Consider the following 25,794-nt stretch of genomic DNA (forward strand, 5'->3'; position numbering starts at 1 on the left):
CAGCTTCTGTAACATGAATCAAAAGGCTGAACTGCCACCTCAGCATGCAGTCAAGTTAATTGTCTAATGACCTTTTAATTTTAGTCAGGTGTGTTGCAACAGGGACACCTTTTCAAGAGTCTGACACCCGAGCTTTAGAGGGGGGTTGGTTGGGTGTACGGAAGGACAGACGGATGGTTGTTTGGATGGATGGATGGATGCTTGGTTGTTTGGATGGATGGATGCTCGGTTGGATGTTTGGATGTTCGGTTGGCTGGACGGATAATTGGATGGACGTTCTGTTAGGTGGATGGATGGATGGATGGATGGATGGATGGATGGATGCTTGGTTGTTTGGATGTTCGGTTGGCTGGACAGATAGTTGGATGGATGCTCGGTTCGGTGGATGGATGGATGGATGCTTGGTTGTTTGGATGGATGCTCGGTTGGTTGTTTGGATGTTCGGTTGGCTGGACGGATAATTGGATGGACGTTCTGTTAGGTGGATGGATGGATGCTTGGTTGTTTGGATGTTCGGTTGGCTGGACAGATAGTTGGATGGATGCTCGGTTCGGTGGATGGATGGATGGATGGATGCTCGGTTGGATGTTTGGATGGATGGATGCTCAGTTGGATGTTTGGATGTTCGGTTGGCTGGACAGATAGTTGGATGGATGCTCGGTTCGGTGGATGGATGGATGCTCGGTTGTTTGGATGGATGCTTGGTTGGATGTTTGGATGTTTCACATCCCAGAGGAAGTTGTAGTTATTCAGAACTGGCAGCATCATGTTCAGTTAAAAACAAAACTTTATGAAAATCAAACTTATGGTGTCCTTCATATACAATAACAATAATAATAAGACAGTGTTAGATTATACAGCAAAATAAAAACATATAAACAAATAAAACTATAAAACTAAACAAGGTAACAATAGAGTAAGCCCAAGTAATAATGAAGGGCCTGCAGTTCTGAGACGTGATTTACAAATAGAGAGTTTATAGTCCGGAGACGGAGAGTTATCGTTGCAGTTTTAAGAGAGGGTGGAACAGAACAAGAGATGAGACAGGAGAGGACAGTATTAGTGATCATCGACCCAAGAGAGCGGACTGAAAGTTTAACAACATTAAGATTGGATCGAGTTACTAATAATAGAAGATTTTTGAATTATTATAGGAAGTTTAAAACTGGAATAAGAAGGCGACAGTAGGAATTACCATATCAGCAGAAGAAGGCAGCTGTTAATGAAGATTCACAGGTTTGGTCTAAGAAAGTCCATAAATGTGTGTGTGCAGCAGAGTGTGTGTGGTAACGGTATCTGAAGGCTTAACAATACTGTATGATGTCAGAGTATGAGTGTAGTGAGCAGATACAGCCTGAGAACGAGCTTCTTTCTAATGCTAGATATGTGAGATACACGTCCTTATGAAGTCCAGTTTGAAGAGACAGCTTTGAGTGCGAGCCCACCAGGCAAGGCTAGCTAGCCCACTCTGGTCAGCCTGGGTCAGCCTGGGTCTGCTGAGGCTGCGCTCGCAGCTGTCTCTGCTCGCTGTACCTCACCAACCAGCTCTCCACCTGCCGCAGGTTCTGTTAGAGCGAGGCTCCGCTCACGGAGGAGCTCCAGAACCGCTGGCTGCACCCAACGTGGAGGAGTCGAGTCGGGAGCAGCCGAATGACATCAGGGACGCCACAACCCGGCACGAGGGAGCCGGGAGCAGCAGCTTGCCAGCGAGGAATCGATCACAGGTGACATCACGCTCTCAGAGGCACCAGAAAATAAAAATGAAGCAACAAACGATCAGCGGATGTTCCAGGACACGGATTTATAGATCGATCATGAAACCGTCAGCGCAGAGCGAAGGCGCGACGATGACTCCGTGAACCTCAGTGTCTTTGTGACCTCACATCTCGCTCACGTGTCACATTTTGAGCATCAGCATGAATACAGCGATTGCTTTCTGTTGCCATGGTTACCCTGCAAACAGGAACTGTTAGCAGCTAATGCGGTGTGACATTTAGCAGGTCACAGAGTGGGAAAAGCTTCCTTTTACATACGTAGGCGGAGACACTGAAGAGGTTATTCCTGAAAAAAGTGATAAATTATGGAAACAGGTGGCGGCGGGCGGCGAGCAGCGGTTTCTGTTTTTATCAGCTTCTTTTTGGGTGTGGAGCGAAAACTCGAGCAGGTACTTGTCTGTTACTCTGGAGATAAAAATACAGAATTCATTCAAACTGAGGAGACGCTCTCCGTCCGCTTTGATAACACCTGATATCCTCCTTCAGTAACATCCAACACACAAACATCCAGTTCAACCAGTGCTCAGTGCAAATGCTCCCAGCCAGCGTCAGCATTTGAACGTGAGAGACGGGGCACATCTAACTGCAAACACGTTAATGCGCCGTGTGCGGCTGTGTTTCCTTCTCCAGCCTGCAGTCTATTTATAACCCGAGTGTTTGCTGCTGCATCGACCAGCCTCTCCTGAAGGATCGATACGGCCTCGTGTGCGCAAACGTCACCAAGCCGAGCAGGAATACTTTTAATTTAACGCACCTATCTGCCGCCGTCGTCGTGGGAATGTGTCCGTTGTCCATCGGCCGTTCTTCGCTCGCAGTTGCTCTTTACATAAACGCACTTTTTAAAACATAAAAAAAACCTCAGGCACGAAGAGGAAATGAAGTCAGAGTTTTGAATGAGAGTCTGAAAGTGGGAAGTGGTCAAACCACCGTGTGGACTACATCTACTTCCCTTAATGAGCTTCCCTTTACTGGACCGGGCGGTCAGCAGGCCTGCAGGCAACTAAAGGTTGTCTCATAACATAATAATTCATTCAGTTATCCATGTAAGTATGATGGACCAGAAAGCAGCAAAGGCATGTTTGTCAGAGATTACAGAGAAACACAACGACGCCGAGAGCCTCTCCAGAAAGAAAACACACCAAATGCAGCCGAATACAAAGCTGGGACAAACCACAGGAAACAACTACACAGCTACACGACCACAGAAATAAAACAGAAAAACACTTGAAGTGCAATCGAATCTCCTGGAGCACGACACATTACAGGAAGAGCTTCTAATATTAAAAACAGAAAAACATACTGAACGTCCAAATAAACACGACAGTAAAACACGTCTCATTCAATAAAGACAAAAGGTCAGAATAAGAAAACGTGACCACACAACACCGCCGGGTACAGAAAGCACCGCCTGATCCCTGCAACACGATAACCAGAAGCACACGAGTCAGAACCAAAACCAGACGCGGGCCAGAAAACAGAAAATACAATAAAACAACCGACACGACGAGGAGAGCGCAGGGCTGCGCCGCGGCAGCTCGCTGCGCCGGATCACTGCAACATGTTTTATTTTTCCTACAGCTTCAGTTTGTTTTGTTTGACATTTACTCTGATTACTCAAACATCATGTAGGAGTACATGATTACAGGGCGCTGCTGTTACAGCCAATGGCAGGACTGCGAGCGCCTCAGACTCAGAGCTGCATCAGTAGTATTTCCTGGTGAACGGAGGGAATGTGAGTCCGGATGTTTCTGTCGGCGAGTCCCTCCCACACTCGCCGATGCAGCCCACTCATCCCGGACAGAAATAACCAGCGGCCGGGGAACCTCGCTCAACAGGACGCCAGGAAATTCTTTCAGTGCATCTCTGAGTGCTCCGCCCACTTCCACCGACCGAGTTCAAGGTCAACGGCAGGCAGACGACGGCCTGCTCTGCCGCCGCCAACACGCTTCACAGAAAGCGCAGCTGCTTTTACAAAAGCAGAGTCTCGAGTCAGCAGGAAGAACACGCTCGGGTTTGTCGTCACGTCTGCTGTGAAGTAACAAACGTCCTCGTTCAGCTACGGCGGCTCATCGTTACTGACGCACATCAGCCTGCATCCAGCAGCCTCAACTCGTCGATGACCGCAATGTGTCATCAGCTCACGTTCATTTTGAGAGAAAAGCGTTTGAACGCCTGCGTTTCATTAAAAATGGCCGAAGGTTTGATTACACTGATGAGTAGGGATGAGTACTGATAAGATTTTCACGATTCCATTTTCGATTCTTTATCGATTCTTTTTAAAAAAGGAGAACACTAAGGTCGATTAGCTTAGAACTTTGTTTTATATCCTCTCTTGTCCCTGCCTACAATTAAACACATTCACTTACCGAAAATCATCTGCTGTGGCAAATGGGTGCAAGCCTTTGACCACAAACTGAGTCACTGCTCGGTGACGTTCGTCTATCCTGGCCTGAAAGGAGACGCTACCGGCAGACTGCAGCGAGAGCTGCCAGCATCTGAGCCAGACTCTGTCTCATCATGGTCACTAAATGCACAGTAATGGCAGGTTTGTAATAAGGCAGATCGCGCTAACATAATATGTTAGTTGATTATTTACCTGCCGCATTAACGGGAGAGGACGTGCAAACGTTACCGCTGCTGCTGGGTTGAGATTCACGAGTCTGGAATTAAAAACACGACATTCATTTAAGGTCATCATTTTGTGAGCAAATGCTTTTGATATTCGTAGTGTTTCCTCCCTTAAATGAAATATCTACTTTGCAAGTATTGCAAGTTGCCCTGTTGTCATCCGTTCTCGTAAAGTATAACCAAACTTTTGAGCGTTTGAGCCGCCGTGTTTCCTGCCAGGTAAATGACGCTCCACAACGTGGTGACGTCATTCGGGGCGACTGGAATCGATAAGGGAATCGTTTGCAAAAATGGCAAACACTTCCAAGGAATTGAAACAGTGGGAACCGGTTCTCAACAAGAACCGGGTTTCGATTCCCATCCCTACTGATGATGTCAGAGTTGATGTTATTTTATTGCTGATGCTTCTTAAACTCAGTGTGACTGATCCATCCTGTGACTGCCACAGCAGTATTACAGGATTATCATGATACTGTAATAGTTATGGATTCAAAATGTACTCTCCTTTATTTTTATTAACACATCATTAAAGCTTTATCTTTAATAACTAGAGCATCAGGTGCACAGCACTCGGTGTTTCTGTTAAACATGTTTCACAAATGACAGACTGGACCTGTAAATCAGAACCGTGAGTCCTCTCTAATGGAAAAGCAGCAGCTCTGATAATAATTGTTATTAATTTGTGATGCTGTAAAGCTTTCACTTAAAGCACAGAGCAGCGGTCTGTTTCTCTGTGTTGTCCTGTTCTCTAATAAATGATGAATTTACTGAACTAAACATCAGAGAGAAGAACTACAGCAGGAAGGGGGATATTGAAAACTTTGAGAACTTAAATGTAAATGACCTCCTGTGACGTGCAGATTCTCTGTTTCCATACCAGGTGGAGATGGATGACAGCATTAGGATGCACGCCCAGATCCTTGTTGTTGAAAACGTCCATTTCCATTTTTCATCAGGCCCAATCTGGACACCTGGCGCTCCCCCCATCTGAGCTGAGACTGGTTTGATCCACCAGCTGAGACAGAGAGGCTTAGAACAATGAGTCACCGAGCAGCAGAGCAAAAAAACAAGACAGAAAGCTCGAAAACGAAAGGCCGGACGGGAGGAAAGCAGGAATGCAGAGAAAGGCAGAAACGCTGTTATTTTCCAGGGCGTGTCAGTCAGACTCACACCACAACAACCAAACCACAAACAGGCGCTGAGTGACAGCCAGCCGACACGAACATGAGGCTCTCGGAGCCCAGGTTTAAAGAGTTAGCCTGCTGTTAATCAGTGTTTGTGTTCATGTCAACAAAGCCCACATGCAGACCCCAAAGCAGCGCCGATGGAAAGCGTCTACAAACAGCTCACAGACCGACTGGTTCACAGTTCAGAATGACGCACGTTTACGGTCCTCAAAATGTTTCTGAGCGCATTATATGATTACTCGTTAAAAAGGAGACTGCAGTCCCTCTGGTGTCCAGCAGAGGCAGCAGTGAGTCAGTCCCCACAGACAAACACGTTTACAGGCTGATACACAAACTGCTCGTCTCTGTAGTAACAACGGCCCAGCGAGTTTGCACCATCAGGGGCGTGGCCTCTTTGACTGACAGGCAGCTGTAGCTGCTAGCTGTGTGCTAGCTTCACCTGAACTGGACCTCTGCATTGTGTTTATACTGTTGGAGCTTTTTTAATGACATCATGTGACCAATAATATGGCTGCTGTGAGGCTACTGTACAGACTGTGTGAGGAGGCGGAGCTTCAGTTGGGCTGCACAGTGAAATTTGATTTGGATGTTACTGATTAGCAGATATCTGTGTCTGAGCGATGCTAACATGCAGCCAATAGCTTAGCCTCGCGTCCAGACGTGGTCATCAAACCCGTCCAGATTTAGTGATCCGGTTTGGAAACACTGCCATGGCAACATGTGCCAGACTTTATCCTCAATCAGTCTGAAACAAACCCAAACGTCGTCCTGTAACCCGAGGACGATGAGACACCTCAGTGAAAGCGTGAGGCTTTCCTCAGACGGAGGTAAAAACAGCTCAGCCGTCACATGTCCCGCTCAGGCCTCACCACGAATCCAGCGCTTGATCTATAATGGATGCTCAGCTGGAAAGTTAAAACAGCAAACTTCCTGCAAACTCCAGAGGAGATCCTCTGCCTGCAGGGACTTTTATTCAGCAGGAACGTCTGGACCCAGTAAAAATCGCAGAAAGGTTCATTATGGAGTCTGTTTGAAGCGATGCGGAGCGAAGCCTCAGAGCAGAGCAGAGTTCCTGCTGAGTCAGATCACACAGTTTAACAGGAAAACCGAAGCAAGCCCAGAAACATGCGACGAACTCCTCCATCAGCACCCTGAGAGATAAACCTGAGGCTCACGTCAGGCTGTTAAAGGAGTGAAGGTCACGCCCTCACGAATTCAAACCCAGGCTGTGAAGACTGGACCAAAGGCACTCACAGCATCGGGAAGGGACTCCTAAAAAGATGTGTTGCAGGAAAAGCCTCAGTGTCCTACATAGTTCACACAAAACACTGAGAGGCTGCACGAGCTGCAAGTTAGCTTTTGTGACTGAAACCAACATCTGAGGAATGAGAGCTTTACTAGAATAAACCTTTGAGCGCTCCGAGTGACTTTTAATGTGAACATTTAGGTTTCTTTGATTGAAGGAAAACTTTGTAAAGTCCAAGGACGGTCTGCCTTTAACCTGCACACACAAACGGCAGAGTGGGCCGCAGTTTGCAAAGCTTTCATATATCAGACTGGCTGATGGTCAGTGCGTGCAGCACATCACACAAGCACCGGTTTGTTTTGGTTCCATAATGTGAAGTTTCTAAAACCACACTGTGTCAAATCCACAGTTTTAGTGTTTTTAGGGTTTTAACATCCAGGTTAAAATAGATGTGAAAACACATTTTAGTGAAACACGAATAAAAACTGAACGTACGGTGCACGAGAGCCTGAGTCCGTGTTAGAAATGTCCTGAAGTCCTTAAAGCGACTCAGCTGACTGGTTTTAAACCATCACGATGATGCGTCACATATCAAACACACCCCTTTGCTTCTCAGCCGTGTGTCCCCGTCGCCAACAGCTCACTCGCTCTTTAGTTCAGTTCAGAAACTTCAGTTCAGCAACAAGGACCGAGGTGCCACAGCCCGGACGTGCCCCAAAACCCCGCCCACCACAGCGTCCGACCATCAGGACATCCACGGCGCCATCTTTGGTGGTGACCGCTGCTCACGGGGTTAAAGTAAACTGTCGGTTCAGCTCTAGCCGGGACGGCACACAGAAAGTTTCAGTCAATAAAATAAATGTGGGAATGAAAGGATTCTTCTCCTGCTGGGCCAAAATCAATCCGTCCACAGGTGACTCGAGCTCAGATCAAAGCTTCATCTGTCACGTCAGCTGAACCAAACTGACGGACAACAGCGCGCCATGAAGCAAATCCCAACGCAACACTGTAGCTAAACAGTCGTTTTACTTGTAACTGAATGTAAAGCTCCAGCCTGACCTGCAGTTACCGGGCAGGTTTCCTAAGAGCGCCTCCTGCTGGGCTGGCTGGTACCAGCAGCTGTACTGTAAACTCGGTACGTGACGCCCGAGTCCCGCACCGCCTCTTTTTTATTTATATGTGAAATCTCCTGTGAATCAAACAAACAGCCCACATTATGAAAGAACTGAATCAGAACGAGTGAAAATACAGAGGAAGGCGTGCTGCACGGTAACGGCTGAGCAGAGGTTAAAACTGGCGGGCGGACGGCACGCGTCTCCTCCCAGCCTCCTTCCTCTCCTCGTGTACCCTGACACACAGCAACGACTGACAAACACTGCTGCGGAGAGCGCGCGGCGACGGCGTGGGGACGTTTCACAGAGTTGCATCAGTGGAACAAAAAAAAACGACCAGGCTGAAGTCCTGGGAGACGGCGACAGGACTGAGGGGCGTCTAACAGCAGGCCAGCCCAGATCCCTCTCTGCACAACCGCACAAGTTCAGAAAGTCATCGACAGACTGAGCTTACCCTCAGTGAACATTTTTAACAGGCCGCTGTTGGTTTTACAGATAAACTGCAGCTCACGACGTCTTTGAAACAACTTCCACTCATGAAAACAGTTCACCAATCACAACAAGACCCAAGACTCAGCTGATTCTCGTTCACTTTTTTTCTGTAGCTCAAATCACAACAGCAGTCACCTCAAGGTGCTTTATACAGTGAGGTAAAGACCTGCAATAACAGACTATCAGCACACATTTGGTGACAGCAGGAAGGAAAAACTGACAGGAAGAAGCAGGCTCAGGGATACGGCCATTTCTGCAGCGCTGCCGGTGTTTTCGTTTGCGACGCTAGAATAAATCTGTGTTTATGTGAAAGACGGGCGATATGAAGCTTCTGGTAGACGGACGCTAGCAGCCACAGACTGTATGGGAGCTTCGCTCAGACACGGACGTCTGCGAATTAGCAACATCCAAATCAAATCCTCACATCTCACTGTGCACTCCGCAAACACCTCCAGCTCAGGTGAAGCTAGCAGACACCTAGCAGCTCAAAGAGGCCACGCCCCTAATAATGCGAGCCATTGTTATCTACAGAGCCAATAACAGTTCGTGTACCAGTTTTAACATTGGAGTCCGTGGGGACTGACTCGCTGCTGCCCCTGCTGGACGGTAGAGGAACTGCATCTGTTTGGCATCTGCACGCACTGGTTTTAAACCTCAGCATCACTCAAAAACAGCCGGAGACCAATCACACACCAGAACAGATCATCTCTTTGACCTTATGCTGTGGTGTTGTTTCCTGCTGACAACATTTAACTTTGTCATTTTTGTCAATAACAAATTAATAAATAATAAATTTAAAAGGATAAATTCCCTGCTGACATGTTTACAGATCAATGACATCACTGATCTCATGTTTCAGACACAGGAAGCTTTAACCTCACCTGTACACAGCCGGGTAGGGCGAGGCATACATGTACCTGTCCTCCAGAGCCCCGCCCCCCCAGCACAGGATGTATCTCGCCATTACGACACGGCCCCGCCCACTCTCACACAGAGCCTGTGAGAGAGCAGCCGTCGATCAAACAACATCCACATCGACGCCTCCGAACCACGCCGAGCTGTTGTCGAGGGAAACGGAGCGACGTCACCCACACGTTAATCTGATGACATCATTAAGCTATGACATCATCTGCTCCCAGTTCTCCCCTTCATTCGGCGCCTCGGTAAGGAAATCCTCCAGCAGCAGCGCCTCCTCTCTGATCCGTCTGCTTCCAGTCCTCCTCTTCTTTCTTCCACACTTTTGAAACCTCGGCGCGGCTCCTCTTCACAACTTTCCCTCTTTCTCCTCTCCGCTGGCCCGTCTCCTCGTGCTGCCTCTCTCGTCCATCAGCTGGCTTATTTTCCAGCACTGAGGGGAAGGAGGTATGCGCTTCCTCCCCCGTTTGACCCAGGACGCCCCTCCTCCTCCTCGGCTCCTCGCCCTCCCCCCTCTGTCCTCTCCTTCCCCTCTTCCTCTCTTTGTCTCGTCTCACCATCCTGGAAGTTTTCAGCGGCTCGATAAACTTCAGCCTCATCGAGGCGCCGCATGAACGTGACTGAAAGCTTAAGGAGAAACTTGGAACATGAGGATTTCAGCTGAGCGCGAGCAGCAACTTGTCTTTAATGTTCACATGAATAAGATAAATTCAGAATTTACTCATTAAACTGAACTCAGTACAGCATTTATATACACACACATACAGGGGTACAGTGTGTGTGTCACTCATGCAGAGCTCGGCGGGGCGGGGCCAGAAGCTACACCTCGTCCAAACGCTGCTCACACATCTTCAATATGAGCCACGACCCTGTAACCATCACTCGTCTGCACCACGTCAGCCTCGCTTCAACTAAAGTGCGTTTTATTCACAACGTCGCAGAAACACGACTACACTGCACACAAACCGAAACAGCGACGGCTCTGATTGGTGGAAGTGTTTAAACAGCAGGTCACACTGTGAGGCTACATCTGTGCACAGCCTGCTGCTGCGCTCGACCCACATCACATCTTTAAACCTTCCAGCTGAAAGTTGATCGTAGAGTCGTTGAAAAGAGCGTGCAGCCGCCGCTCTGCACCACGGTTATCAGAATCCATCTGAAGACACACAACTCAGAGTATTTACAGCCGCACACGAATGTGTTTCAGCTCACAGTAACAGCAAGGGACGTAGCTCCACGGCAGAAGCATCACCACGAACCGAGGGGAAGCAGGTCAGAGGTCAAAGGTCTGAACACACAAACAACAGATGGAAAACATCCACATGAATGACATCGAGGAGGAGGAGGAGGAGGAGGAGGCTTTACTGAAAACATTTCAGACTGTTTCTAGTTTTCAGACAGGAGTGGGAGGTCTTTACTTCCACCCTTCCTGAACCCATCTGGAATTTCCATCTATAGGCTGATGTGTGTGTGTGTGTGTGTGTGTGTGTGTGTGTGTGTGTGTGTGTGTGTGTGTGTGTGTGTGTGTGTGTGTGTGTGTGTGTGTGTGTGTGTTTTTACACCTATCCCTGTGAGGACAGACCTCCCACATGAGGCTGTTTGAAGCTGCAGATTAGGATTAGATTTATGGCGGGGGGCAGGGGGGCGGGGGCTGTAGTGCTGGAATGCATCATGTCCTCTTAGGATACGACGCACAGAGGTCCTTCGCGCATGTGAGCGTGAAGGCGCCTGGACTCGATGAGCGGGGACAAGGATACGAAGCTTCGGCCGTGATCCTGTTTTCATGTCCAAGTCTGAATTCCTCGCTCGCTGCAGCGCGATGTGAGTTTCTGCTGAGAACAATAAAGTTTTTGACTGCGTCTGAATTCGTCCACACCCAGCAGAAGCCGTGGCGCGAGGCCAAGAAGGAAAACGGCGAGCTCCTCCAGCTCGTGCTGGGAAAGCTCCCAGCAGCAGGCCGGCTGTTTCCATTTTACTCCTCAGATGTTTGAACGTGTTCGTGAGCAGAGCGACGTTTCAACAACACGAAAGCAAGAAAACGTACGAATTCTTCCGCTGAAGCCAACAACGGGCGGGAGCGAGCTACCCGATTTTATCCCGCCCCAGAATTTAAATCCATATTCTGCTCATTTCCACCTGAATGCTGTTATCCTGCACTCCGCTGGAGCCCGAGCAGGAATACAAACGCTCCAGGTCGTAATCCTTCAGGAGCCGAGCTGCACGTGGGCAGATTAGCTCAACTAATCTGGAGAAAAATAGAACTAACGGTTCAATTTAACAGCCGTGCTGCAGCCAACACAAACAGCAACTGCAAATGACGCTTAGTCAAAATAAACTGAGCAGGAAATGAAATGTTTTATCATTTGTTAAAAAGTAAAATGAGTGGTTCAAGCAGCCCAAAGCAGGTGAACGTGTGAAACTGTGAAGATCTGCAGGAAATCTGCAAAATTAGAGTGAGCTGCAACGATGCGGGTACAGACACGGCAACAGTCAGATGTTGTATTTTGGTAAGTTGTAATTAAAGCAAACGTGACGGTAACATGTGATGTTTAAGGTCAGGAGGAAGCAGATGATTGGCTGCAGAGAGAGGAAGTACGTGAGGGTGGTGCAGGACACGAGAACCGAGGTGTGGAGCAGGAGTGACAGGTGGGGGTGGGATTACATCAGGGATCTGCTCTGAGCTCCTTCCTGTCTGCAGCGCTGACGAACAGACTGACAGGTGACGTCAGGCAGGAGTCTGCAGACAACACTGCGATCTGCAGCGAGAGCGGGCGGAGGAGAGCCTGGAGAGGTGGAGGCGTGCTCTGGAGAGAAGATGAAGGAAAGTCGGTGGAAGCGAGACAAAGAGAGAACGAGAAGGTTTAAAGATGAAGGTGTTCAGATGTTCAGACCGCTCAGAGCCACAGAGGCTGAGACTGTCTGAGCATGTGCAGAGGAGGGAGGAGAAGAGGGAGCAGTGAAGGAGGACACGCAGAGAGGCGGTGTAACAGAGCAGCATGCTGGGACAGGAGGTGGTGGAGGCAGGTGATGCTGGTCTAATCAAATCTGTTTGTTTTTGCCTTATTAATCATCCTGATAAACAAATGAAACATCAGCTGTCAGGATGAGTTTAATGCATCAAGTGCTGAACTGGTTTAGAGGGATGCACTGCTGCAACACAATGGATGCAGCGGGACACGCTTCAGCTGACCACACTCCATCAGCTGATGGGACCCGCGTCATGTGACCGCCGTGGTTTGGTTTAAAGGAAAGTAACCGTATAAAGCTGGAAGTGGAGCACGAGAGGATGTGCAACCAAAACCGCTCGGCGAGCATCAAATACGCCATCTTTGTTCTCCACGCAGAGCACGGAGCAAAGGAGAGCGCCGTGGAAACGTGTCGCTCATCGTCCTGTGGGAGCAGCCTGCAGTCAGCCTGCGACTCAGTCGGGTCGAGCTGTGCGTGTTGCATGCTGCATGGACAGAAGTTCAACCATCACCCCTGCAGGCAGCAGCAACCAGAGGAAAAGCAGCTGCAGCGCTGAGTCGAGCCGCTGCTGTCAGGTGACCTGAGCAATCACGCCACACGTTATCCTTTAATAATATCACAAAATAGCCACTGACTTCCTGTTTCTTTGTTGCTATCGAGCTGTGAGCTCGCTCTGCAGCGAGCTTTATCGAGAGGATGATTTTTCAGCTGATTTAGCATGATCTCAGGGCGGTGGTGCGTGAGACGTTTGGGGATTTTGTTTATTTAATGAAACATTTGATGTCCCTCATGTTTGGTGATATTTACTGTCTCTGTCTCAATATTTCTTATTTTGTGACCTCATACGTCTGACTGTGAAAATTCATATAAAACAAACTGAAACTTAAGAAATTTAATGCAAAAAGCCTGAAAAGTGTTTCCAGCTGCTCAGATGGCTGTTACACGACTTTAAAATGACGGTTTCATGATGTTTGTACGAAGCTGAGCCGAGGTTCAACACAGAAACACGAGCCGCCAATAACACAAATCGACTATTTCTCAACCATCAAACTTAAATTCATAGTTTAGTTCAGCTCACCTCGTGCCTCATTAAGTGAAGTGCGTGAGGTGAACAAGGCTGAAAGCTGCTGCTGGTTTTTTAGGCTTTTAATCTGAGGATTAACTGGAGGAAAATAAAACGAGGTTAAAAACAGCTGCAGAGCCAGAGGGTTAAAAAAAGAAACGGAAAAATGTCCCGACTCAGCAAAGCGCCAAACAGAGCCGAGCAAATGTCTGCACTCTCCATCTGTATGACACACACACACACACACACACACACACACACACACACAGAGCTGTGCTGCCACCTTGTGGCTGATCTGAGTCCCTGCAGCAGTTTTCAGCTCTCATCACTTTAATCTGCAGATCACGTTTGCACAGCATCCAGAAAGTGCTACAACACACACACACACACACACACACACACACACACACACACACACTAACCAGGAGCTCGTCTCCTCGTCTGGTCGGCCGCAGAACGAGCGAGCGCTCCGACTCACCTGATGCTGCTGTGGAGCGCTGGTGTCGAGCTCGCCTTCCTGAAGCCGTCTTTGAGGATGGAGCGACGCCACGACTCTCTCTCCGACTTGGACCTGACCGGAGGGCCGCCGTCGTCCTTGGAGCCTCCTCGGAGCCCCGCCCCCGAGGCGCAGAGTGCAAGTTCGGAGCGAGACGTTTCAGAGGCGGCGGACGGGTCCGGACGGGCCAGCGGGGCGAAGCTGAGCTCGATAATCTGCTTGGCGCTCTCGCAGATCTGACTCTGAACACACAGACGAGACAGCGTTATGTCCTGCTGCGCACAGGAAGCCGCGACCCGCCTCCTTTCTGCGTCCTACCTGGATCTCTGGCGTGAGGGTGGGGAGGTCGAAGGTGAATACGGACGTGGATCCCGAGGTCAGCAGGTCCACGCTGTCCAGGCTGCTGTACGACGTGCCCTTGGCCCGGTGGGACTCCATGATGCTCTCGAAGTGGCGGCTGAAGGAGTCCAGGTTGCTGTCGGAAGGTCGGCGGGGGCTGCCGATGGAGATCGGAGACTTGAGGCCCCCGTGGCTGTCGGAGGACTCGGGCGACCTGAGGAAGAAGAGTTAAACTGTGTTAAAGCCTGACTGCGTGTTTAATCCTGGCTTTCAGACGCTCACGCCGAGTCTCCTCATCAGACCCAACTGGGATCAAAGAAAAGTTTAAAAAGCCGAGCGGGAGGAATCTGAGGAGGAAAAGCCTGCACACGGCCTCTCAGTTTACACGCATGTGCGTTAAAGAGGATGAAAGAAGCAGGAGAGACGACTGCCTCCTACACAGGCAGCCCTTCTTCCTCAGCTGCAGCTCTGAATATAAAGCAGGGGGGTCAAATAGACGGCCTGCGGGCCAGAAACGGCCCACTGCGTGACATTTTAAAACGTGGCCTGTCATAGGCCAGAAAAGTAAGATACAGGAAGTCAGGACTTTACTGTTATGTTTAATCTGACAGGAGAAAAGCTTCTTCCAGGATTTACAGCTGAACACAACTTTTGTGGTGGTCGGATAATAAATCCTTCATTTCTGTGTAGCAGCGTCTCGTGTGATTATTCACGCAGGCAGGGCGGAGCTTTGAACATGAGCAGAAACCCTGATGAAAGTCGTAGTTTATAAAGTTTATAACGCAGCCAATAAACAGAAAACGTGCATATTTGTACAGGTAAATGCAGCCGTGTGCAAACAGACAGCAGACTGGAGTAAAAGCGATGCAGCGGCTGCAGAAGAGAGAAAAGCAGAGTTCAGTAAAGCTTCGAGGGTTTGTGGTGTAAATGAGCTCGATGCAAACAAGCCTGAAAACAACAATCTGAGCTTACATCGCCAAGTCTTTGAGTAATCAGTTACTCTAACAGCTCGACTATGAAACAAGCTGCTTCACTAAAGCTCACCCCCCCTCCCCCGCAGCCCCTTTCCTCGCCCTCTCACCCCTTCAGCAGCAGGCTGAGCACCTCCTCCTCCTCCTTCATGGCTTTCTGTCTCTGTCGGTCTCCCTGCATCCTGACGCTGGCCCAGCTCACCACTCCTCCTTCTTCCTCATCTTCCTCGTCTTCCTCCTCCTCCCCATCAACCTCCTTCCTTCCACCTGGGCGAGATTTTGGGGAGGGGTCAGCGGGGTTAAAATTGGAGTTTCCGAGGACACTGCGGTTACTCCCGAAGGCCGAGTCCGCCTCCTCGGCTGCCTCCGCCCGCATTACCTACACCATACGAGAGATGATGATAACGTATTTTAAAAGGAACCAGGTGAGATGCAAACAGGTGGAGGCGCACGCACCTCGTCCAGGTCGGTCTCACGGTAGCAGCGCAGAGGCACGGCGTCCAGGTCCGTCTCCGAGTATTTGAGGGTTCGCCGGATGATGCCAGTCTTGGGGGAGGAGCCTCGAGGGTCGGCGGTCACCAGTTCCACCTCGATCTGCTGGACCTCGTGATGAGACAGCTTTTGTCCCTCGGTTTCCCGCCCCCTCCTCTGATTGGCTGGTTTCAGATGGAGGGAAGAGGGTGGGGTGGGACTGGGCGAGCTGCTGGTCGGAGGCGTCGTGGACGGAGCGTCTACGGGAGGAAAAAGCAGATGTTCATAACGCCAAGTGTCAAAGAGCACAAAACAGGTCCTACGAAGTGTTGAAGCTAAACTCTGATTGGTCCCCAGTTTTCTGTTATTTTTATCCAATTCTAGTTTATTACCAAATCTTAGAGGCAACTTCAAGGTGTTCATATTGCAAAGTACTGACCTGCAATAACACAGAGAAACCCCAACAATCAACAACGCCATGTGAGCAAACACTTAGCGACAGCGGGAAGGAAAAACGGCGTTTTAACTGGATGTAACCTCAGAACGAGGTTCTGCATCCGGTCGTCCTTTGCTCAACTCAACCCGGTTACAGGATACAGACATGCTGTTTAAAAGAGGCAGAGATCTGGTTGGAGATTGGCCTGTAATTAGCTAAGACTGCTGGGTCTAGAGATGCTTTTTGAGTAAAGGTGTAACTGCAGCCAGCTTGAAGGCCTGTGGTACATAGCTGATTATTAGAGATAGGTTGGTATTTAAGGCTGAAGCATTAATTAATGGCAGGACGTCTTTGAGCAGCTTTGTAGGAATGGGGTCTAAAAGACACGTTGATGGTTTGGAGGAAGTAATTATTGAAGTTAACTCAGAGTCCAGAGTAAATATCAGTAGTGTTAAAAGTAGCTGTTCCTAATGATGCGCCTGTTGGATGGCTGTAATGGTTAAAAAACCCAGGGTTGCTCCTGCGCTCCTCGATCGGTGGTGAAGGATAAGCTGTTTGAGTCCAGCAGATATCCTCGTGAAACTTTGATGGATCATGGTGTGAATAAAGTTTAACACAGAGGAACCAGCACTAAAACCCTGGATTTGGACCCGTTTCTGATATTTCACTACAGAAACGTACGAGTGCAAACAAATTAGATCAGTTTATACACAGAAGGACTCCAGATAAGCTGTGTTCCATGTTGAGACTTGACTTTATCAATATCAAACTGTCTACAACGACCTGTTGGACAAACAGGACAGAAGACCTCTGAGCTCAGAGTTACACCGACACGATCGGAGCTGCAGCTCAGAGCACGCCAGCGCAAACTTTAAGACTCGGTTCTGTGTCGTTTAGGGCTGACGCCCGGTTTTAAGTGAGAACGTACAGAACAGGAAGCGGTGATGTGTAGCAGCACCTGTGAGCACAGTTGTACTCTCTGTAAAACCCCTCTGAGCTTACGTTAAGCTGCAGCTTCGGCTAATTGGCTTAGAAGACGCTGGGAACTCCGGGAGCTCCGTGTTTACTCCACAGCAGCAGAGAAAAGACAGAACGGCCCTTTAACCTGCTGCAAACAGACTCCGGGTCATCAGCACACTGTTGCTGCTGCTGCACCACTACGAGCAGTCCCAGCATCGGTGCTGTCAGACGGTTGGAAGAACACAAAGCCTGTAAGGTCGTATTTACCTGCTGTGGTATCTACGAAGAGGTGGGTGTGGCTTCACTTAAGGGCTGCTGTTAAATTATATATGCTGTAACATTTACAGTGTGATGCCAGAAACACACACCTGCTGCACACGTCTGCGCTTCATAAACAGTCATTAGTAAAGAGCCGCCATCAACACTGGTATTTACCTGCAGACGCCCCGCCTGCTTCAGAAAGCCCACCAACACCGTCACTCAGCAGGTGACCTCCAACAACACTACTGTTTTAACCCATCCAGGTGTCAGTGCTCATGCTCCCACCTGTTTAATATTCCAGTTTACACTCTGAGAAACTGAGACATGAAATTAGCTGACTGAGTGAATTATTGAAATCTAAGAATGCATTGGTGGAGCGTCGTGTGTCGTCCTACGACTGGACGCAATAAAATTAATCTGACATTTACAGATGTTAGAGTTTATAATAATGTGTGTCTGCTGACATAAACACGTCCATACTGAGAAACAGAGTCTGGACCCAACATGGACAGAAGCGGCTTCTTTCTGATAGAGTTTATGCGGATTTGGTCCACGGTGTAGGACCTGAGGTCAAAGGTCATGTAGGAACTGCCTACCGCACCTTTACTGCAGCGGCTCTTCTGGCTTCCGAACAGGAACTCCCACTTGGCCTGGGCGATCTTCTGCGACCTGGAGGACAGAGCTGTTGCTGATCCGACGTCTGACTGAAACGGACAGGAAGTAGCATGTTTACATGTGTTTATAAACACGGGAAGGAAGCAGCGGTGCGTTGGATACGTGCCGTTCGCTGACACATTAAAGAGAAGCAGAGTTTGAGCTGGTGCAGAAGCTTTTGTGCTTTAATTGCTGTGACAGTCTAAAGCAAAAATCATCATTATGTAAACGTTAGGCCGGTCCTGTTTCAGCACAGCGGGAGGAAACGTGCGCGACGGAAACAAAGACAAGTCGCTGAATCAAAGTGAAAGCTGCAGTTTTACTTTGCTTTCATTATCGATTTATTGCAGTCGAGGTGAAGATGACGACTTACTGGAGCTCACTGACTCAACACACACTCTACTTGATGACCTCCTCTTACACAACCACACCCTCCTCCCCCTCCCATCCATCCGACCTGCATCCCGGAGCCACCGTCTGCCGTATCGTGGCTCGACTGGCTCGAGGTCTCCGGGGACAGACTGTCCCTCAGGCTCCCCGTCACTCCACTGGAGCTGTGAGAGGACGGCCCGGCACCGCCGCTGTGGTCCTGGACGTCCTCTGTCTGATCCTTGGTCACGCCCACACCCAGCCTCTGCTGCTCCTGCCCCGATGTCTTCACCCCTTTATCGCCCCCATCCTTTTCACGACTCTCGTCTTTGTGTGAAACGTAAACTCTGGGAGGTGCCTGACGGTAGTTTTCTTTGAGTTCGCTCCTGTCCTCCATCCACTCCTGCTGCCTGGAGGTCCAGCTCACAGGCAAAGCTTCCACGGTCGGTCTGGAGACAGGTTTCCTGGTGATTTCAGGGCTGTCTCTGGGTGATCTCTCAGACAGGTGATCGTACTGTCTTCGCTCCACGCCAGGTGACCTGTGGTCTCCGGTGTACTGTGGCGGCTGGTAGCGGTGCAGGGAGGACATGTCCTTAGTAGGTGATGCGCTCCGTTTCTGCCATGGGTCCAATTCAGGTGACTGAGAGGCAGCTGCACGGTACAATCTAGCAGGCATGGCTGGCGATGCTGGTGAGGAGAGGCCTTTCTGTGACGAGACTGGGGAGATTCGTCCTGGTTTAGTGTGAGGTACTTCCTTGTCAGTTTTCCGGCTGTGGTTCCAGGGATCCACCTGTAAAAGCTCAGGGGAGCTCCGTCCATAAAGGGCGGAGTACGGTTGTGATTCTTTCCGTGCAGTCTTGGGACTCTCGGGCCGAAAAGACTCAGGAGGAGTCGGAGTTCGTCTCTCTGCAAAAATGCTGGAAAGTCTGCTGGCCTCCAGAGCTAACTTAGAAGCCACATCGAGGTTTGAGGATGGGGAGGCACTCCTCCTGCCGCTGACATCGCTGGCTGCGTCACTCGCTCTGCTGCAGCGTGACAACCTGTAGGGACTCCTGCTGGTTAAATTCAGCTTATTGCTTGAGCTGCTGTCTATCCCGTCTGTGGCTTTTTGGCTGGTGTTGGTAGTGTTAGCATTACGGGCGCTGTGATGAGAGGTCCCAGGTGTGCAGGAAGTGCTGGCAGGTAATACGTTAGTTTGAACCTCATGCTGGATGTCTGTGGGCCTCCCTGCAGGTAACGGTGGGTGAAATTTACTTGAGTGTCTAGGGCTCTCGTCTCCCATCCACGGCCTGGGTTTGCTCTGAGTCGGGCCATTGGAGTGCAGTTTAGCAGCTGGATCTGCAGAGTAAGACCAGCAGCTAGTGTGGGCACACAGATGGTTGGAGGCAGGACTTCTGGGTAATCCGTTCACTGGACTACGGGAGAGGGTCCTGTCCAGTTCCATGAGCTGGGTCTTGCACGGCAGGGTGAGGGTGCTGCGGGGCAGGTCAGGTGAGCCCCCCCAGGACTGGCAGCGAGAAGGCTGATAATGCCGAGGCAGGGAGGGGCTGCTGTTCTCAAATCGGTGACCTCCAAATCTGCGCTTAAGCTCTGGAGATCCAAACTCCTCAAGGGCCCTGTAGGTGGCACCTCTGGCCACTGAGTCCAGGTTAGCTCTCTGCAGGTAAGGTGAGCCCCGTGGGGCTGGACTCTGAGCCGGGCAGGTGTGGCTCTGTGACAGGTAACCATTGTACGACATTGGATCGCTGAGCCTCTTCCGAAGGTGAGCGGGCAGCACCTTCCTGCTTCCCATTTCCTTGAAAGGACTGTCCGGCTCATTATGAGACAGAGAATTTCGGCGGGCGGCCGTGTTGTGCACGTTTGCTTTCTCTATGTAGCTAAACGACACCACGGATTTCCTCCCCTCATTGCCCTCCACCCCTGGGACCTCGCAGTACCTGCGACCGCTGACTGGTGTGGAGGGCACAGTCAGCCTCCCAGAGGATGTTGATGATGGTGAGATAAACACCCTCCTCTGGTGGGGATCCATGTCTGAGGAACAGATGTGTCCAAGTGAGCCGTGGTGGCGTGGAACGGTCATTCCCGGTGTAAGGACTTCAAGTAACTGCCCAAACCTGTCATGCAGTGCATCTTCTTGAAGCTGGGCGTTCGACCGGAAGTTGACCGACTGCCTGGAGGAGGTCTTTGAGAGAGGCAAGCTGTGGTTCTCGCCCCCCATGTGGTGCTGTATCGGAGAGAGATCCGGACTGGGGTTCCGGCTGGAGTAGGCAGAGCTCCTCTGAGAGTGAGGGAGAACATCTGGACATTGAAGCATCAGATGACTGGAACCATCATCTCCTCGGCCCGGCACCTTACCTTCCTCCTCAGCAACAGACCTCACCTCGACGTACAGGTGGAGGACCTTACCGGCCTGGGACATATCTGCCCTTCCTTTAAAACGCTCCAGAGTTCCCTGCTGTGGACCTGTGCTACAAGTCCAAAAGGTCCTTAGACTTGTTGGTGTCCAGCACAGAATTCATCTAGTCTTTGGTGAGGGGCAGGACTGGGGTACCAGTTCCATCCTGCAGCTGCACATCTTCTCTTCGACCTGCAGCAAGAAACACAGACAGAGTTCAAAGTTAATATTCCAGTTTATCCTCTACAAGGGTTGAATCCATAAAGGTTTGATCATTTAAGCTTTGCTGTTTTAAACCTTCCATTTCCTCAAGATATCAAATCATCCACTTCACCCACTAGGCCAACCTCTGCAGGGTTGGGTTTTGTTTAGGCATAAGCCGAACCCTTAGCTCCAAGTCTGGATTGGTCCACAGCGACAAAGTGGATGTTAAGAGGTTAAAGACACCTAGCATTCCTAAAACTTGGAGACTGAAAAAAAAGATCTTTTCCAAACCAAGAAAGTACAAACAAACTGAATTTGAGGCTTTTCCTGGGTGAATGCTTTGAGCATCGCAGAATGATCATCATCAACAGGAAGTAGTTATTATGTAACTATAACAGTTGCAGATGTCACTAGAAGCTACCAATCATATGGTTTCGACTGTACCACATGAAATTTGCATGTAAAGTGTGACAGAAAGACGTTTTCCACCCCACTAACTGCACAGCTTCAGGCTGATGATCATGTTTGACCTCACGCTTCATCAGTTCTCACCCAATCCTGTATTTAGGTCACAGTGTCCTCAGACTGGTTCACTGCTAGAAACCAAACACCTCATGTTTTAGTCATCAGAAGCAGAGTCCAGCCCCACAGTGTGGGTTAGGAAGGTGAATGTGTGGAAACTGGATGAGGACGAGTGAATTTCAGACAATGTCAGGAAAAAACTCAGAGCGGGAAATTCTCTGATAACGCTCACACTTCTTTTTTAAAAAATATATATTTAAACTTTATTTTAGAAGCATTTCCTTGAGATTAAAATGCATTTTTCAAAGAACGCCGGGCCCACAAAGAGGAGACCCGGCAGAGAGCAACACAACAGGAGGTTTTATCTAGCACGAACCTCAGGGACAGAAAAATGAAAGCAACGCTGTCAAAACAACAGCTCCTCTCCTCCAGGGTGCACCAGGCCGACTCCGAGGGAGACCGTCGCCAAACGCTCATGGTTTCAGTCCTTCAGGAGGTTCTGGGGGAACCTTGGAGGGGTTCTAGGTTCTGGCTCACAATTTGGTTACAGAAGCACCAAATGTGGATTCGACCACAACAGCTTTGCATGATTTGAGGTTCTTTATATCATACGTTGCCATAATTCAGCTCCTCAGATAATCCTCTGTCTGAAGTAGGCCGTTTAACCCCCACCCCCCGTTTCAACAGCACATGGGCGGGGCTTCTGAAATTACCATATGGGGGTATCCCCTCTGTACAATGTCATAAAGATCTAGAAGAAGAAAAACGCTGTGATAAACTGTTTATAGCAGTCACAGGATTACTGCTCATGCACAGAGCTCATCGTAGAAGGAAGGAGCGTTTGAATGTTTGGAGCGAAAAACTCAAAGTCTTAAAGTTTACATGTACTTGTTTGGTCGGTCGGTGAGGATGATGTGCGGCACGTCACTGTGACTAAACAGGAGCTGAGGGGTGAGGAGGCTCTGCGTGGCCTCAGGGAGATCTTGGGGTGAAACCTTCGATCAAAGGGGTGAGGAAGGTGTTTGCTGTGCAGTGTGGCTCATTATCAGCTGAGAAAGACAAGCTGCTGCCCTTCTCAGTTCTCTGGTATCTACATGTGCTCTCTTGCCCTTGGCCGTCCTCCAACGGGGCGGCAGGAGCGCGTGGGCGAGCAGGCTGCGACTGACACGTGAGTTCAGCTCGTCTGTTAAAGGGAGGAGCAGAAGCAGCTTGACGGGTGTTCAGGTGAGGAGTCGGCAGCCACACCGTGACCTCTGTGACCGCTCCTCCTGAGCGTGTCCGGAGGAACGTCTGCGCAGACCGGCGTGTTTTACACAGCCCGCTCCTTCCATCACGCTCCATTTAACCACCTCACTGAGGCCGCTCGTGCTTCTATTCTCGGCTTTTTACAGCTCCTATCTGTGTCGTCGCCGCTCGCCTGTTCCACATTTTACAGTAAATCTGAGCTTCTGTGCTGCTCGCTGATGTAGGTCAGCAGTTTAGATCACGAGGAGAGGTCACATGAAAACACAAGAGGCTGCAGGAAACAGTGGCGTACAGGAGACGTTTGAGATGCTGATCAGGCGTGACACGTGCTGAGCAGAGGGTCGAAAGGTCATTTCGGTCCCTTTCAGTGTCGTTGGCGTTCACCTGCAAGCGTCTTCCACACGCGTGTGCGTGTTCGTCCTGCAATCGTGCGCCTTGCTGGCACGTGTGGGGGTGTGAAACGGCTTAAAAACCAGTTTTGCTGGTTTCTGTCAGAGGAAATGACACACACACAAAGTGTTGCTGCTCTGATCTCCTGATCTCGAGTAGATCCAGAACAAAGAACCTGAACTTTGTTATTCTGCTGAGTGAACTTTAGAGCGTGCGCCACGGCGGATGTGGAGCAGATGTTGGTGCTGAGATGCGAGTCAGTGCGCGTCTCCTCTCAGAAACAACAAGGCGACCTGTCGGCTCGTTTCTAGCTCCTACCGCAGCAGCTTAGCATGATTCATGGTTCAAAATAATCCTTCTTTGTCTTAACTCGGTGCTTCCTCGCCTCTCCTGGCTGCCCCTCACTAACCGGAGGTCTGAGAGCAGAGATTTATAAAAGCGGTGGCCTGCTACTTAAATCAGGCTGAACAGAAGCGTCCACGGTCAGAATTACCATGGCGTTCACTCAGAGGTCTGGTGGGAGGAGCCATCAGTGGAGCTGAGTGTTTTTAAGCCTCCTTTTAAAATGAGAACTTTAATCACATCTATACCTGCAGTTTTCATGTCCTGCAGACCTCTGAGATGAATCTGTGGAAATTCCACAATGGCTACCAACTCAGTGGGTGACTCCTTTGGTCCCGAGATGACCATACAAGATACCCACTCTCTATGACATCATATAAACCCAGGAGTAGAAAAAAACTGAGCATTCTGATCATTATTAAAACACATTCACCACGAACAGGAAAACAGGACAAACTCATCAAATCCACATCAAACTGTAGAGCAGGAAGACGTTGCTCTGTGATGAACGGAGAGCAGGAATGATGCTTTAGGGCGAGGAGAGCGAGGAGAGCGAGGAGAGCAACTCCGTGGCGTGATCAGCGGCATTTACAGCTATCAGAGGGTAAAACCTGCATCTGAGGCTGACAGGGTCCAGCAGTGCTTTAATCAGATGTAAGTGCTGCCCTCGGGTTATGTCATACTCAGGTCCCGTGTTTCTGCACCGACGTGTTCACGTCCACAGAGAAGCGACGGCGCTGCAACGATCAACACATTAATAACAATCTGATCGGCGGTTCGTCCTTTTTGCGACGGCGTTTCTGGTAACAAACTGCTACTCTCGTCTTCACAACGAGCATCAGCTCCAAATAATCCTGACACCTGAGTGATGTAACCTGCTACAGGACGCCGTGTCAGGTTTTTGCTTCGGAGCGCGATCAAAGGGCGCTTTGTCTTTCCTGCAGAGGAACATCAGAGAGCTGCTTAAGCGCCCCCCAAACCTCTCTAAGCAGCTCTCTGCCTTTATTGAATCTGACTCCTCTGCTGCTCACGCATCAGTCCTCATCACCGTCACGTCCACTTTCATCACCTCCAGCACCGGACGAATCCGGTGAGATGGGTTTCGCTGTGAAATCTGCAGTTCCTCTAACGTCCACCTGAAGAAATCACAGTTCTTCCAGAACTGCAGCCAATCCGATTTTCTTTCCTTCTCAGCAGAAATCAAGCTGAAGCCTCGTCTCTGCACCAAAGCAGCTTCAAGACAATCAGCTTCCTGTCCTGAACAAAAACACTGGATCATCCCTCCAAACCTGCTTCATGGACAGGTGTGACCAGGGGGGCGGTGCTCCTTTTAATAAGCAACATCATCACAGGTACACAACTCGTGCCAAACCTGCAGTTCCTCTGAGGTCCAGCAGAGGCAGCAGTGAGTCCGTCCCCACAGACCTTCACAGCAGACATAAACATGTTTACAGCCTGATCCACAGACTGTGTGTGGGTCATTTCCTCCTTCATAACAGCTGTACGAGGGGAGGATGTTTTCATAGCTCACCTGGATTAAAGTCTGTGTTGTTAGGGGCGTGGCCTCTTTGACTGACAGGTGGACGGCACCACAGGCGGCTATAGCTCTCAGCCGTCTATTCGGCTTCACCTCAGCTAATTTTTATCTTATCCAGCCAATAACGTGGCTGCTGTGAGGCAGATGTACTAACAGACTTTCTGAGGAGGCGGAGCTTCAGGTTTGTGGTCACAGTGAGAGGAGCCCACTGTTCTCCGACTCGCTGACCTGGACACACATGTGCTTCAGAGGACATAAACACTGAAGTTCAAACGACGCATGGAAGGAGGCGCTCACGCTGACGGCGTCACTGAGAAGGTCTCTGTGAGCTGCAGCTCTGCTGTCTCTGTGAAGTCATTTTCCAGACGCCTGGCTCGCATTTAGCAGCTGGAAAGTTTTATATCTGCAGCCAATTAAAAGCAGAACGTGACTTTAATTCCTGCAGCTGCTGCGAGCGCCCGACACGTCGCCGGCTCTCAGCTGGAATGACTTGAAGCACGAGCGCGTGCGAGTCCTTCCTCACTGACTGCGATCCTCACCCTGAGCTCTCCGGTCAAAGGTCAGAGGAGGTAAAAGAGGCTCCGAGCGTTGCTTCCTGCTGTCGTTGACAAAAGTCTGGCTGCAGAGGAAACACAAAGCAGCAGCAGCTCCTGAACTCTGACCTCAGTTTACAGCCGCTCTTGCACTGACGCTGCCGATCCTCGCTCACAGAGATAACCGAGAGGAAAGGACGAGGGTCAGGGGTCAACTTTGTTCTGCTTCTCTAACTGCAGCCGTGTGTTAAACTGCTGCTGTGCACCGATCAATAATTATTGAT

At 49.8% G+C, this 25,794-nt stretch overlaps 1 protein-coding gene across 4 annotated transcripts in view; it reads right to left on the reverse strand.

Annotated features, from left to right (window-relative positions):
* The window catches only part of psda (pleckstrin and Sec7 domain containing a), a 48,567-nt gene that overhangs the window by 17,801 nt on the left and 4,972 nt on the right, over positions 1-25,794 (reverse strand). The window contains exons 1-7 of one of the 4 annotated variants that reach the window (XM_082556725.1): positions 18,431-20,272; positions 17,921-18,023; positions 15,648-15,922; positions 15,302-15,570; positions 14,200-14,434; positions 13,864-14,123; positions 5,281-5,418 (exon numbers count right to left, since the gene is read on the reverse strand). In XM_082556725.1, the coding sequence (XP_082412851.1) occupies positions 5,281-5,418; positions 13,864-14,123; positions 14,200-14,434; positions 15,302-15,570; positions 15,648-15,922; positions 17,921-18,023; positions 18,431-20,134 (2,984 nt within the window). In that variant the 5' untranslated portion in view covers positions 20,135-20,272. Of the gene's footprint in view, positions 1-5,247; positions 5,419-13,863; positions 14,124-14,199; positions 14,435-15,301; positions 15,571-15,647; positions 15,923-17,920; positions 18,024-18,430; positions 20,273-25,794 lie in introns of those variants that run through there. The other 3 variants (XM_082556724.1, XM_082556726.1, XM_082556727.1) reach the window with 3 other exon arrangements.

The sequence above is a fragment of the Aulonocara stuartgranti genome (genome assembly GCF_965226115.1).
Source record: "Aulonocara stuartgranti genome assembly, chromosome: 13".
Lineage (NCBI taxonomy): Eukaryota > Metazoa > Chordata > Actinopteri > Cichliformes > Cichlidae > Aulonocara > Aulonocara stuartgranti.